The 15,237-nt window shown below is 41.0% G+C and overlaps 3 protein-coding genes across 5 annotated transcripts in view; 1 reads left to right on the top strand and 2 right to left on the bottom strand.

Annotated features, from left to right (window-relative positions):
- The window catches only part of adck1 (aarF domain containing kinase 1), a 95,792-nt gene extending 92,124 nt beyond the window's left edge, over window positions 1-3,668 (bottom strand). For 2 of the 3 annotated variants that reach the window (XR_008386794.1, XM_053633155.1), the window contains exons 1-3: window positions 3,536-3,668; window positions 1,715-1,953; window positions 1,416-1,499 (exon numbers count right to left, since the gene is read on the bottom strand). Coding sequence is in view for 2 of the 3 variants with exons in the window: in XM_053633155.1 (XP_053489130.1) it covers window positions 1,416-1,499; window positions 1,715-1,945 (315 nt within the window). In the remaining variant the exon portion in view is untranslated. The remainder of the gene's footprint in view (window positions 1-1,415; window positions 1,500-1,714; window positions 1,954-3,535) is intronic. The other variant, XM_053633156.1, reaches the window with a different exon arrangement.
- Window positions 3,669-4,971: 1,303 nt separating this feature from the next.
- slirp (SRA stem-loop interacting RNA binding protein) lies at window positions 4,972-7,174 on the bottom strand. The gene is made up of 4 exons (XM_053633160.1): window positions 7,079-7,174; window positions 6,295-6,353; window positions 6,097-6,204; window positions 4,972-5,184 (listed from the first exon to the last, which is right to left on the bottom strand). Exons 1-4 carry the CDS (start codon window positions 7,143-7,145, stop codon window positions 5,116-5,118), a joined length of 303 nt encoding a protein of 100 aa, XP_053489135.1. The 5' UTR covers window positions 7,146-7,174; the 3' UTR covers window positions 4,972-5,115.
- Window positions 7,154-13,444, top strand: alkbh1 (alkB homolog 1, histone H2A dioxygenase). Its single transcript, XM_053633159.1, has 6 exons — window positions 7,154-7,526; window positions 8,428-8,536; window positions 8,799-8,961; window positions 9,477-9,561; window positions 11,182-11,375; window positions 11,559-13,444. Exons 1-6 carry the CDS (start codon window positions 7,386-7,388, stop codon window positions 11,992-11,994), a joined length of 1,128 nt encoding a protein of 375 aa, XP_053489134.1. The 5' UTR covers window positions 7,154-7,385; the 3' UTR covers window positions 11,995-13,444.
- The last annotated feature ends 1,793 nt before the right edge of the window (window positions 13,445-15,237 follow it).

Raw genomic sequence — 15,237 nt, 5'->3', positions numbered from 1 at the left:
CTTTTTTCTTTCTCTTCATTTTCTTTATATATTTTTATTTATAATTATAATTAATGATATTTTTCACGGTGTTAAATTCCACAGTACAAAATGTGGCCTTGGAAAGTAAAACGATAGATAGATAGATAGATAGATAGATAGATAGATAGATAGGGTGCCAATACATGCACAAACAGACAGACAGACAGACAGACAGACAGACAGGCCGGCAGACGGACAGGCAGACGGACGGACGGACAGACAGACGGACGAACAGACGGACAGATAGATAGGGTGCCAATACATGCAGAGACAGATAGATAGATAGTTAGAGAGATAGAAACTGTGCCAACACATGCAGACATAGATAGGGTGCCAATACTTGTAGAGATAGATAGATAGGGTGCCAATACATGTAGACATAGATAGATACTGTGCCAACACATGTAGAGATAGATAGGGTGCCAATACATGTAGAGATAGATAGATACTGTGCCAACACATGTAGAGATAGATAGGGTGCCAATACTTGTAGAGATAGATAGATACTGTGCCAACACATGTAGAGATAGATAGGGTGCCAATACTTGTAGAGATAGATAGATACTGTGCCAACACATGTAGAGATAGATAGGGTGCCAATACTTGTAGAGATAGATAGGGTGCCAATACATGTAGAGATAGATAGATACTGTGCCAACACATGCAGAGATAGATAGGGTGCCAATACTTGTAGATATACTGTAGATAGAAAGATAGGGTGCCAATACTTGTAGAGATAGATAGATACTGTGCCAACACATGTAGAGATAGATAGGGTGCCAATACTTGTAGATATAAAGATAGGGTGCCAATACTTGTAGAGATAGATAGATACTGTGCCAACACATGTAGAGATAGATAGATAGGGTGCCAATACTTGTAGATAGATAGATAGGGTGCCAATACATATAGAGATAGATATATAGATAGCTAGCTAGCTAGATAGACAGATGACAGAGAGATAGATAGATAGATAGATAGGGTGCCAATATATGTAGAGATAGATAGATAGATAATGTAAATTATGTAAAGGTTATGGATCAGACACAACGCTGTTTTCTATTTAAATTGTATTTTTTTATATATATTTTTCACGGTAGTAAATTCCACACTGCAAAATGATCCAAAATGTGGCCTTGGAAAATAAAACATCAAAATAAATAAACAGGTAAATAAATATTAGTAGAAATCATGTAAAGGTTATGGATCAGACACAACGCTGTTTTCTCTTTTTATTCTATTTTTCAAAATTTCACTCTTTAGGAAACTGACTAAAAGCTAAAAACTAAACAGCTATGAACGCCCTGTGTGTGTATGTGTGTGTGTGCGTGTGTGTGTGCGCGTGTGTGTGTGTGTGTGAGACATCATTACAGGAGCGAATGCTGAAAACCTACCTCTGATTTGAGGCTCCAGTACTCGTCTGTCCCGTACCGAACCTCTCGCAGAGCGGTGAGATAGTCATAACTGATGACCGCCGTCTAAAACGTGAACAAGTTCCAGTCCGTGTTAGCAAAACGCGCTTTAAAAATCGACACATTACAAACGACTAGAAGTAGAGCTCGACCGATACTGATTTATCATAACCGATAATTTGCATGTTCATGCGCCCGATAACCGATATGCAGAACTGATCTTTATTTATTGTTTTACTTCTGTTTTTGACACAGTGAGAACACCACTGAACTGAACAAACCGTTTTCTTCCTAACAATGTTCCTCACACTCACACGCCGCGCATCATGCTCTCCGTCTCTGATCGGTGAAAGCCGAGGGTTAGTTAGTGTTATTTTTACCGCAGCAGCCGCTCGGCCGAATCTGACGATGCTGAGGTCGTTGAGGTCGAAGTTCTGAGAGTGCAGGTAAAATCCGGACGAGGCGATGAGCGTAGTCGCAACCGACGACACTTTCAGCAGTCGCACGGCCATGTGAGACACTGCAACGAGCGACAAGCAAACAAACCAAACGATAAATCGCCACTCTCTAAACACGTTCTGTTTACATCACTCACAGCTAAATTGTTTAAAACACACGCAATTTGAAAAAACAAAACAAACTGTAATGACAAATTTGTTTACAATCGAAGTTTATATTATACCACAGCGCTGTTAAAGTCTGGAATCGGATTGGTCGGAATGTGTTGGTTCATTTTCTTTATAAAACGGAGGGTTTCTTCACTCCATATACGTAATTGTACAAGTACGGTCACAGTATTACACTTAAGCCATCGTTCTCTCCAAAAAAAAGTACCCGTATTGTTGCTTAGCAACAAAAGTATACTGTTAACAACCTACATTTTGCTTTTACATCCTGATATGTACATTTAGATGTCTTAACACAGAATCCTTTGTGTCAGATCATCCAATTTTTAGGTGAGCAAAAGTATTGGAACAGATAACAGATGGACTAGTTCAGCAAAACAGACTTCGTATAAACACCATAACAAGCGTTCTTTTACTTTCACGCTATCCGTCGTTACCCAGATGAGGACGGGTTCCCTTCTGAGTCCGGTTCCTCTCAAGGTTTCTTCCTCAAATCATCTTGGGAGGTTTTTCCTCACCACCGGATTTGGTCGATAGTGATAAATTCACACACGTAAAATCTATAACCTGTGCTTATATTTTTCTGTAAAGCTGCTTTGAGACAATGTCCATTGTTAAAAGTACTATACAAATAAATAAAACTGAACTGATAAGTCTTGAAGTAAATTAAAGTGAATAACACTTAATATTTCGTTCAGGACGTACAAGTTGTACTGGCTACGCACAGTGTTTTTACAGTGCCTTCGATTGCTTTTCCTTCTTTATCTCCGCTTCAAAATACCCCGCTTTTCTCCCATAGGCAGCTCTCCGATCTTCATCTTGGCTTATCCTTTTTAACAACAAGCGCAGCCTTCACAGGTGAAACACATCTGGGTAACACGAAACGCCCGTCAGTCGCGTGTTCCAAGACGTCTGAAACAAAACGTGCCGTGTTCTATTTAGACGTTTAACACGTCTAAATATAAATACCAGGAAATAAACGCTGAAATTCTAAACTCTCTTCTCGTGTTCATCTTTTGATCTCAAACCCAAATGTCTTCAGTCTATAGCAAAAAAAAAAAAAATCTTTTAAAAAAATTAACCATCCATGCCATTCCAATACTTCCTGAGCGCACTGTATACTAAAACTAAATAATAGATATAGTCAAAAATTTGCTGTTATGTAACCTAAAAACGTGTATAGTAGTACAACAGTGACGTGTGAGGAGATGTTTATGTTTATAGAAGTAAGGAGTCTCCAGTGTCAGCGTTTTTATAACATTGGGGGGCGGGGCTAATTCGCTTTGTTGACGCTACAGTATGATCTTTGGCATCTCACTGTGGTTTTAAGAGGAATAAAATCACTTCAGGAAAATAAAGCACTTTAGATGGTACCGTTCCTGCACCTCATCTCGTAATAATAAGCAAACACACTACAGCTACAGCATGTTGTTATGTTATGCAAGCAGTTGTCGCAAAAATAAAAGACGCTCGTACCCCAAACTCGTTCTCCAGAGACTCTGTCGCAGTACAGTCTGATTCAATAAGTGTAAACAGTCCTCTTTTGTTTTTTAATCTCGGTATTTCACCTTCATCTGGGCTGCACGCGTCCACACGCTGTCATTCACTCGCCGGCATTTGTTTTTGTGTCCTTCCGCCTCCGTCACGCGCAACGCATCATGGGAGTTGGAGTGTCTTTGCCGTTCCGTTTCCGCCAGCATGCTTAGCTAATACTGAAACACATTACGTGTTTGGTATTTATTTATCCCCCCCGGCCACATTTAGGTGTCAAATTATAATTAAAAACGAGGTTTAAAAGAGAATTAGGCAAGCACCAGGCTATGCTTGTGTCTTCAAGACATCAAATACGAGCTAAAAGTTTTACCTCAGGCGTGAATGTGTTCAAATTGTAGCTACATATATAGCCTACGCAATAAAATATATTTATGTTCGTCCTCAAAATAAAATAACAGAAAGTAATACTGATAGGCGTGTAATATAACCTACTACAAACTAATTGGCCCTTTTATTACCACCTGCCATAAGTATTAGCCCCCTCCAGACCTTTTTATATGTTTATTTGGCTGGTGCTTCATTCTCAGAACTTCAGTGAGACTGATATGGTAGTGTGTCTGGTACTGTATATTATTATTATTATTATTATTATTATTATTATTATAAAAGCATGACCTCAAGTGCTTTATTCCTCTTATACTGCAGTAATTTGCGGTATATCAAGTTAGGCCCTGTAATACTTCCATTATAGCAGCTATAAACAGCTATAGACAAATAGGAAAATGTAAACTCCTCTGTCCTGCTGATGTCAGAAAAAGTTACAGCTTGACCTCTGACTGTGACAACATGACTTCCTTGCATAAACTTTAATCAGAAAACTTCACGTCAACGATCCCACACATTCTTTAACGTATTTGCGTAGTGTCCATCATGTATTAGATTTGAGAATTCAACATGTACATACACTATATATATATATATATATATATATATATATATATATATATATATATATATATATATATATATATATATATATATATATATATACACACACACACACACACACACAGTATAAAACCAGGTCTTTGTTATTGATTCCAGACATTAAGGATGAGGCAGAATCCTACACAGTGCTTGAAGTACCGTTGGATTTCACGTTGCATGTATTACATTACACAAATGCACTCAGTCTTCCAGGTATTATGAATCCTATGGCAGCATTTAACTCTCATTTCTGCTTCAGTACATACAGAGCCATGTAATAGCTTATTTTCCTTATCCTATAGTCCTGTCTAAGAATGTATGCAGAATGAGTGTGTCTTCATTAAAAAGAAAGGTGTCTTCTGTATGTAATTTCTTTGACTGAAGCAAAAACCAAAACAGCGTCTATACAAAACAAACCCCACATACATGTGTTCTGTCAATAGCCCGTTTATTGTAAAGTTGCAAAGTCACCTTTCCCCAAAGACAATGTTAATTTCATAGACATAAGTTATAATAATGGACCAAAAAATAATAATAATTATATAATCTTCACATTACAGAGTCAATGTTGCTGTTCAGCTTTCATCAGCTTCTTTGTTTGGTTTTCTCCCCGTAAATGGCCGTCTGTTCTTTTGTACTTGGAGCTGCATTTGGAGAAGAAGAAGAAAAAAATCAATATTAATGTACAAATGTCGATCAATACAATTGTTAAAATAAAAATAAAAAAAGAGAGAGAGAGCGAGAGAAAGCAGTAATTTCCATATTACGGTGCTTTAGTAAAACAGGACAAAACAGAAAACATACAGTGCAGAAGGAGTAAAGAATCCCAAACAGTTCCTATTCCCTATACAAGTACACTACATAGTAAGCATGTCCGTTTTGGTCATTGCAGTATCTTTGATTCTCAGACAGAATAAATCAATGACTCGAATTCCTATGAAAGGAAGCAGTCTGGATTCTATCCATATCCGAACGGAGTACGTGTGCGATTCCTATTACACAACGCTCCTTCTGAAAATAGGAGTCATCTCTGGAGGCTGTGGACTAATGATGGGTAAAATAGTGTTTCAGATTTGCTCATTTATTTTCTTTAAGCCAAAAGAAAAAACAGATATAAAGCTTTTTTTGTGTGTTCATATTCACATGTTGCTTCTCTTGACAACAAGTTTGTAGGCAAGCATCCCAAACAAAATGATATTTTAATACATCTAATTTTTTGAGCCGGATACGAACTGATTTCTTCGGAAATCACTGTCAGAATCATTTACATGAGAAATGTGGTATTCGCTAAAATATTAGTTAGTTGGGAAATAAACGAAATAAACTGAACGCATAAGGAGATTTACAGCGATTTTATTTACGGATTACACTATCAAGTTTATATCACCAATTTTTATATATATATTTTTAAAACCTTTACACATATGAATGTATGCTGTTGGTGCTACAGCTTTGGTCTAAAATAATAGATTTATGAGGTGTTGTTTTTTTGTTTGATACTGAACTTCTATACAATTAACAGGGAACGTTTTGTGGTTTATCCTGAGATTACGTACCCTGCTTCCCTCCATAACGTGAGGATCTTTCTGAAGTGCGTTCTGCAGTCCTTCCTCTGATGAATAGCCGATCCAGCAAAAGCCCCTATGAAAGCCAGTGTCTTTGTCCTGGTAATAAAAATACGCCATGAAAATGTCACATACACAACCATAATGACTTTTTAACAACAACAACAACAACAACAACAATATACTTACAAAAACCAGAAGGCATTTCTTCACTTGGCCAAACTGCCCAAAATACTCTTTTATCTCCTCTGAAACGAGGACAGAAATAAACTGTAAAGCTGTACACAAGTGATGATATTTACATATGAAACAGTAATTAAGGACCATCTAAAGACCTACAAATCCCACCTGCTCTATTACAATTGGCTAGCAGATGAGACTCGACGGGAAATTAACCAATCAGCACACAGTTCGTATTTGTCAAACACATGGCCTGTTCATTGCAGAAATGAACCGATTCTGATTGTGATTCAAAGTCTTGGGAGTCGATTCCACGCACTATTCTACCCAATCATCGATGACAAAAAGTAAAACATCGTACCGGCAATGATCTCGTAAAATACAAAACAGATACTTCTTTTTAAAATCAATAACAACTTTGTTCACTGCACTGAATCGACTATAAAGCTTCTAAAGCATGAGAGTCGACTCCCATGTCTAAATGCCTGGAGTCAGAGACTCACGACCCGAAGGCATACGCGAATTATTTGCTACAAAAATACATTAGATATTTTTTGAAAAAAAATGTATTGACTTGTTTCGGATTAAATTAGGAATTAAACCTTACGCAGTGGGTGTTAAAATATAAGTACGCCTTCTTAGAAGAAACGGTAAGTGAATCATATGGTTGTGCAGTTAGCCGGTTAGCCAATGTCTGAATAATCGTAATAACTTAACACATTTTTTTCAAAGAAAAAAGAAGAAAAAGACACCATAAATCACAGCATATCAGCAGCGCGTATTAACCGCTTACTTGTTGCGACAGTCCATGGGACTTTTGAAACAAACAGCTCAAACACCTTCTTGCTAGAAGCCGCCATGGTTCGTCCTTGAGGGGGGGCGGGGCAAATTCACCTATGACCCAGATCACGTGACACATACAAGTTTTTTTGTTTTTTTAAATTTATTTATTTATTTTTTCTCTCATTACGTTTAGCTTTTAACACCAATTCAAAAATTAAATGAATCGAATCTAAAATGGATTGGGATTGATATATTACGTTTTGCGATTAAATATTGCTGTGTTTTGACGCCAAGAGTTGAAAGTTCATAGGTCAGTGATGGCTGCTAAGATGGCGGCTTCCATGGTGGAGCAGGGGGAGGATGCGTTTAGAAAACTGTTTAAGTTTTATAAACGGAGGAATCCGCCTCCGGATTTTAGTGAAGTCATTGATTTTTCGAAGAAACTGGGAAATGAAACGGTGAGTCGTTAAACCGAATTGATTTTAGCACCGTGCACAGCTCCAATGGCGGATTGTTTTGATGATCAGGCGCGAGCGTGGAGTAGAGTTTTCTAGACTTCCGCAGAATTTACTATAGATTTGTAGTGCATCTTTTAAAAAGTATTGAATGTGGTTTAGTGGTCTGTAATGGTAGTCTAATGGAATAGTCTACCATGGCTATTAATGATGGCAGTAGAGAGTGTGTGTGGGTGGGTGTGTACATTAAGTAAGAAATAAAATACTCTGTCTGCTGTGATGACCCAAAGTTGCCTATTTTTCTATTAGACCCTGTCTTGAAGTGTTCAAATCGTCTTCTACCAAAGCAATTACACTGTTTTAATTTGTTAAACAACAAAGCGGCATACTTTTTAACCATTTATAGTTGCATTTAATGTTGTAAAACATCCATGAAGCAAGTTAGTTCCTGTTCTCACTTGCCATAGAGCAGCTCGAGTCTTTCTCTCACCAGCCTCTCTTGACGTGCACTCTTCTGTCGGAAGCCGTACTGAGCTCTGACACTGGAGACTCCTTCCATAAACGTTAAATAAACATCTTAAAGAAAACTTCACCACGTCAACGTGTTTCTTTGTTAAACAATACCTTATTAGGCTCAGATTATGTAATACATCTGACATACAAGTCTTTGTGAATATCTTACCGTATATTATTTATCTTCTAGTTTAGTATATAGGACAGATTTATACTTTAAAAGTACAGGACGTAGTATGTGATTCGAGACACGGCTTACATCTGGGGAATTGTTTATCATGCTGAACTATGACGAGACGTTCAGAATGACTAAATTACTACAGCTCTTCTGGTTGGAAATCAGCTCACTATATACAAGATAAACACGAGTTCCTCTTTGCATCACGTGCAGGTTTACGCAGCCGAATTGAACCATGGGAGTGTCAGCGATGAGGCTGCTTTCAGGGCAGGACTTCAGCCTGTTAAAGAGTGGAGAGCGTTTGGTCTTCAGGGATATCCAGGTACTGAGCTTGCTGATGTTTGACACATTGCCAGAAGTTTCTTTCTGACGACTGAAACGTCAATGATTCTACATCTCGTGAGCCGAACAGTATGGAGAAGGTTCTGTGATTTTCTTCATTCTGATTGGTTTCACTGAATCCAAATCTCAATAACTGGATTATCTTGACACCATAATTAACTAATTAATTCTCTCTTTTTTTAAAAAAAAAATCAAAATTATCCACTTTAACGGTCTATTTTTTAAATTCGTTTTTCTCTCAGGGTTTATATTCATCTCCAATCCCTTCCTGCCTGGCTCACAGCGCTACTGGGTAAAACAGTGTCTGAAAACGTACACACAGAAACCCAACATGTGTAACCTGGACATGCACATGTCACCTGCTGAGACGGAGAACATCTGGGAGAAGAGCGTCGGCAGCATTAGGTGAATACACGGAGAAAAATACTCCGGAGGAATATTCACAGCTCGTCCAGCTGTCCCGTGGCTCGGTTTAGTAGCTCGCGTCTACGAAACAATCAAAACACCCAGCATTTTTGAATCGCTTCCTGCAGTCGATTCAGAGTCGAGTCGATTCAGAGTCGAGTCGCTTTTTCACTAGAGTATACTTGGAAGCGGATAGAGACTACCTAGATCGGACGCTGTCAGACCCGCGATCGATGTGATTTCTGGCTGTTCGGTGGTTAAGGAATTGGCTTAATGATCGGATGGTTGCGTGTTCAAATCTCAGCACCGCCACAATACCTATTTTGGATCCTCGAGCAAGACCCGTAACCCTAAACATGTCACGTGTTTAAAGAGAGCGAGAACACACCAGACTGTGTATGTGAAAACACTCTAATATCAAGTGAGGATATTAATACTATCACTTTTAAGGAAACCGTTCGGTATTTTCAGATTCTCACCGAGGATGTATTTACGTTAGCTGTCGTTTTGTGCAGGAAGAAAGGGCAGAGGGAGCCGAGGACTCTGCTGGAGAAACTCCGCTGGGTGACTCTGGGTTACCATTACAACTGGGATACGAAGGTACTGCTACCTGCATCTGCTCCAAGCATTCAGATCTGGGTCTGTATTTGAATTTAAACCTGAAGTGGCCATGAATTGTGGCTCTGACAGTTCCTCAACCTCAGCTACATCACTCTAGTTCATAATTGTATTTTATGTAGTCCTGCTCACGCAGTTTTTATTTGCATTCGTACCTGCCTGCGATATTTTCTAACAAATATAGTTGGTTATATTGTTTGACGCTCACGTTGATAATATTACTAAGGTAGCCTTCTTTCATCCAAGAAATATTGCTAAGGTAAGAAATATAACAACACTACACGATGCAGAAAAACTAGTTCACTAGTGCTTTTGTCACCTCTAGGTTAAATTACTGTAATGCCTTAATGTCTGGATCTTCCACTAGGAGCATTAACAAGCTCCAGTTAGTCCGGAATCTGGCCGCAAGAGTCCTTACTAGAACCAGAAGATACGACCGCTATCATATCACCACTATCTTATCTGCATGGCATTGGCTCCTAATCAGTATAAAATACTATAAAATTGAATTATAAAGCACTGAACGGTCTCGTGCCGCAGTACCTGAGCGAACTTTTTGGTCTTTTATGACCTGCCACGCCTACTCCGATCAAACGGTGCAGGCTGTTTGTTGGTACCTTGAATAGTGAAGGCTACAGCACGGGGAAGAGCTTTTTCCTCTTGCTTGCTCATTAGGGATAAATTTAAACATTTAAAATGGATCTATTTCTCAAAATAAAAAAGCTGCTTTGAAACAAATATAAACGAACTAGTAATCTCATTTAAACCACTACGATTCCTGTCCTCTAGTCTCAATCGGATGTCCTGTGACACTTCCTGGCTAGCTTTTCTTGTGAAACACCGCTAGCTCGTGCTTCCTCTGTGAAGCCGGTACGTATTTTTCGACCGACGCACTATCTGCACTCTTCCGCATACGCGAGCTCACAGAAGCCTCCGATCGGCTACTTCAGCTCTGATTGACAGGGGACAGAGTAACGCCATCCCTCCCATGTGTAATTACGCTCCCATCCATCCATCCATCCGCGAACGGCCGTAGCATCTCCGGATGATACGCTCGCGCCACTCGGAAACCCCGTATTCATTTTCGACGCGAGCGGCGAAGTTCCGGCTCGATCCAGGTCCAAAAGAACCGACAGAAAGAGAGAACGTGAACGCGTGTGCGGATTTATTATCCCGAGGGGAAACCGTGGCCTTTATCGAAGCCGGCTCCGCTCCGAGAGAATGCACTTTGTCCTAAATCTGATTAGCGTTGTTTCCTCCTTTCAGGACATTTGGTGTGGAGTTGTAGAGAGCCGCCGCTCGTCTGTCTCGTTTATATGCTAATTACGTTTAGGCTTCTGTTCTGTTACATCAGTCAGGAGTTGCACTCAGGATTCATTAACCCTGATCTCGGTTTAATACCGCCAGATCTCTGGCAACAACCTGCGAATTTTAATCAGCACTTCTGTTTTGTTTTCCTTTTCGCTGAAGGACAGAGACTCCTGGTGAAGAGCAACAGCAATGAAAGTGTACAGATACAGAAATCTCACCCGCATGCTGTGTTTTTGTTTTGTTTTGTTTTGTTTTGTTTTGTTTTGTTTTTTTCTTTTCTTCCCTGTGTAGAACTATTCTCCTGATCACTGCACTCCTTTCCCTGAGGACCTCCACTCTCTGTCCTACAAAATAGCAGCGGCTTGCGGTTTTCCCAACTTTAAAGCGGAGGCGGGAATCCTGAACTACTATCGCTCCGATTCCTCTCTCGGCATCCACGTGGACGAATCGGAGCTCGATCATACGCCGCCTCTTGTGTCTTTTAGGTGAGGGTTTTATAACTTTCGGTAACATTTATATATATATATATATATATATATATATATATATATATATATATATATATATATATATATATATATATATATATTGTAGTGAAAATACAATTGATATTAAAAAGAGTTAAACTGCGTAAATGTACTCGGATCTGAGCGATTCTTTCGTCTCAGCTTCGGGCAGACGGCGGTCTTCCTGCTGGGCGGGACTAAACGGCAGGACGCACCCACCGCCATGTTCATGCGCAGCGGTGACATCATGGTGATGTCGGGTTCCAGTCGCTTGCTGTACCACGCTGTACCCTGCATCGTTCCTGCCCCCGCTGGCCACCCCCTGCCCTCTTGCCTGGACCAGCGCGTCGGCAAGGACGAGCCGGACGACGACGACGACGTCCAGACCGTGTGCGAAAAAGACTGGGAGGTGTGTTCTGCTTACCTTAAGACGTCACGCATAAACATGACGGTCAGACAGGTCCTAGGTCCGGGTCAGACCTTCCCCGTCACACACTCGCACGCCGTTCCAGCAACAGAAGGATCCGCAAGCGGCTATGAAGAAGAGACTCAGACGGCGAAGAAGAGGAAAAGTGAGTCAGGATATGACCTAGATTGATTGATCTCCGTTTTGGACTTTATGGGGTGTTTTTATGCGATTTATAATTTTACCTTTAAAAGCTGTACATATGTGAATAAAACATATATATTCCCATCATTCCAGTGTGTGAAAGTGTGTCAAATATAATCTTCCCAAACGAAGCTGGTTGAACTTCATGGCGTCGTGGCAGCCGAGGGTGGGCGATATGACAGAAATATCGTATCGCGACGCTCCTGATACGATATCGTGAACGTTTCTGTAAGGAGGCATTCATTTCACGTTTAAGGAAGGAGTCTCCAGTGTCGACGCTTTGTAACCGTCGGTAAGTTTTCCGACCTGGGACGGGACGACGGTTTAACACGAGCGACGGACATCTGACGATATTAAATGCAACTTTAAAAGGACAAAAATGTACACGTTCGTTTAATCACTCGCAAATGGTTGCCAGGTAAGACATAAAACGCGTCGCGATGCGCTGTCGTAGGAAAATAATCGATCATTTAAAGTGTTTACCATAAAATCCGAGGTCTTGTAATTAATCTAATAAAATAAATGATGACGTCCTCATGAACAAATACGTCCACGTTCTTCTGGGTGAATTATCCAAGGAACCCTTTGATCTAACAGTGTACTTTATTTATTAAATACTTTTTAACTAAAGTGCTCCTGGAGGGTCTCTGGGTAACCTTGAGAAACGTCTGCTCACACCACTCAGCCCGGTAGTGGAACCTCCATCTCAAAGTAGCCGGAAAGACCATTTTAAAATTACACACTGTCAGGATGATGTATGGAGTCGTATCTTCCTTTTGCTGCCTCTGTGTTTCTGCGCTGTTGCTTCATTACTGTGTCACTGCACATCATGAGCAGGAATGATGGAGGTTCTTTCTACGCTTTGTCCTAAATTAGCTCTGCGTCTCTAGTGTATGACCACACGATATTCCGAACGGAATTTACACTGGGGAATTCAGCAGATTTGGGATTGCATGGGAAAAGTTTAACACTATGTTAATGTGTCTCGGTATCAACACGCTTCTTCCACAATCACTTTTTTTAAACGTCTTGTAGTCTAGATCCAGAGACCCCTAATGCCTGCTGATGTATCGGCAATTGTTAGTCTTTTTTTCATTATCTGACATCCTAAACACGTCCCAAACCGTTATACTGCCATGCCGTACTGGGGTCATGTCCCAAACCGCTGTACTGCCATGCCATACTGGGGTAACGTCAGAAACCGCTATACTGCTATGCCATAATGGGGTCACGTCCCAAACCGCTATACTGCCATGGGGTAACGTCAGAAACCGCTATACTGCTATGCCATAATGGGGTCACGTCCCAAACTGCTATACTGCTATGCCATAATGGGGTCACGTCCCAAACCATTATACTGCCATGCCGTACTGGGGTCACATCCCAAACCGTTATACTGCTATGCCATAATGGGGTAGCATCCCAAACCGCTATACTGCCATGCCATAATGGGGTCACGTCCCAAACCGCTGTACTGCCATGCCGAACTGGGGTCACATCCCAAACCGCTGTACTGCCATGCCGTACTGGGGTCACATCCCAAACCGCTATACTGCCATGCCGTACAGGGGTCACGTCCCAAACCGCTATACTGCCATGGGGTAAAGTCTCAAACCGCTATACTGCCATGCTGTACCGGGGTCACGTCCCAAACCGCTATACTGCCATCCGTACTGGGGTCATGTCCCAAACCACCATACTGCCATGGGGTAATGTCCCAAACCGCTATACTGCCATGCCGTACTGGGGTCACGTCCCAAACCGCTATACTGCCATCCGTACTGGGGTCACGTCCCAAACCTCTATACTGCCATCCGTACTGGGGTCACGTCCCAAATCACCATACTGCCATGAGGTAATGTCCCAAACCGCTATACTACTTTGCAATAATGGGGTCACGTCCCAAACCACCATACTGCCATGGGGTAATGTCCCAAACTGCTATACTGCCATCCATACTGGGGTCACGTCCCAAACCTCTATACTGCCATCCGTACTGGGGTCACGTCCCAAACCACCATACTGCCATGGGGTAATGTCCCAAACCGCTATACTGCCATGCCGTACTGGGGTCACGTCCCAAACCGCTATACTGCCATCCGTACTGGGGTCACGTCCCAAACCTCCATACTGCCATCCGTACTGGGGTCACGTCCCAAACCACCATACTGCCATGGGGTAATGTCCCAAACCGCTATACTGCTTTGCAGTAATGGGGTCACGTCCCAAACCACCATACTGCCATGGGGTAATGTCCCAAACCGCTATACTGCCATGCCGTACTGGGATCACGTACCAAACCGCTATCCAGCCATGCCATACTGGGGTCACGTCCCAAACCACTGTACTGCCATGCCATACTGGGGTCACGTCCCAAACCACCATACTATTATACTATATAACATGAGAAAACATGGTTAAAAATAATAAAATGTCACCATTAGCTATAAAAGTTGATAACAATCTAATCTCACCTTGTAAAAATGATAAACCACCAGGTAAAACTGATGTTAAAAATACACCTCATATAATTTACGACATCTTTGTAATGGATATCAAATCTGATGGAAGTCATTTTGAAATTCTGAAATTATTATTATATCATTTTTTTTCATCAGAGAAAGGTCATTCACAAAGATGACCTTGTGACCTTTTTTTCAGCCTCACATTGTTCACGATCACTGGAGCCCTTACACTGCAGGCTTTACTGCGAGCATCATTCTGTCACGACGGCGAGCATCATTCTGTCACGCTCTTGAGGTCGTACGTTCCCCGAGCCGTAAAGCCGAGGCGATGAGGTGAGCTGAGTGTTCAGCACCGGCTGCTGTTGTTATGGTGATGAGTGATTTCGGCAGCCCTTGCCGCTGGCTTCCTGCTGGCTTGATTACAGGCCATTATGTTATTTGCACTGACGATGCTTTTAATTGGCTTGCCCCCGTTTCCATGGCAGCGCCAACATCGGGGCCACGTGTGTTCTTTGGGCCGGCTCGCTGCTTTTCCTTTACTGATGGCCTCCTTGGACACTGAGACGATAAAAAATTTTAACTTGGAAAATTGTGAATTTTTTTTTTTTTTTTTTTTTTTTTAAAAAGGAAAGCTGCAGAAAACAAAGAAAGTAGAAATATAACCATAATAGAAGTCTAAAAATAAATCATTGTATAAAGCACTAGCAACAGAACCATACCGAAATAAATAACTAAATAACATTAAAACTAATAAAGACTTGAGTAA

The sequence above is a fragment of the Ictalurus furcatus genome, chromosome 9 (assembly GCF_023375685.1).
Source record: "Ictalurus furcatus strain D&B chromosome 9, Billie_1.0, whole genome shotgun sequence".
NCBI classification, from domain to species: Eukaryota; Metazoa; Chordata; class Actinopteri; order Siluriformes; family Ictaluridae; genus Ictalurus; species Ictalurus furcatus.
The sequence above is the reverse complement of the archived record's forward strand: the minus strand, read 5'-3'. Positions and strand labels throughout refer to the sequence as shown.

Coding starts and splice junctions, on each gene's coding strand:
- alkbh1 (XM_053633159.1), top strand. CDS start 7,386: ATGGCTGCTAAGATGGCGGCTTCCATGGTGGAGCAGGGGGAGGATGCG. Junction 8,537..8,798: donor TGGTCTTCAGGGATATCCAG/GTACTGAGCTTG, acceptor TTTTTCTCTCAG/GGTTTATATTCATCTCCAAT. Junction 11,376..11,558: donor CCGCCTCTTGTGTCTTTTAG/GTGAGGGTTTTA, acceptor CTTTCGTCTCAG/CTTCGGGCAGACGGCGGTCT.
- slirp (XM_053633160.1), bottom strand. CDS start 7,145: ATGGCGGCTTCTAGCAAGAAGGTGTTTGAGCTGTTTGTTTCAAAAGTC. Junction 6,205..6,294: donor AGAAATGCCTTCTGGTTTTT/GTAAGTATATTG, acceptor TTTTATTACCAG/GACAAAGACACTGGCTTTCA. Junction 5,185..6,096: donor ACGTTATGGAGGGAAGCAGG/GTACGTAATCTC, acceptor CTCCAAATGCAG/CTCCAAGTACAAAAGAACAG.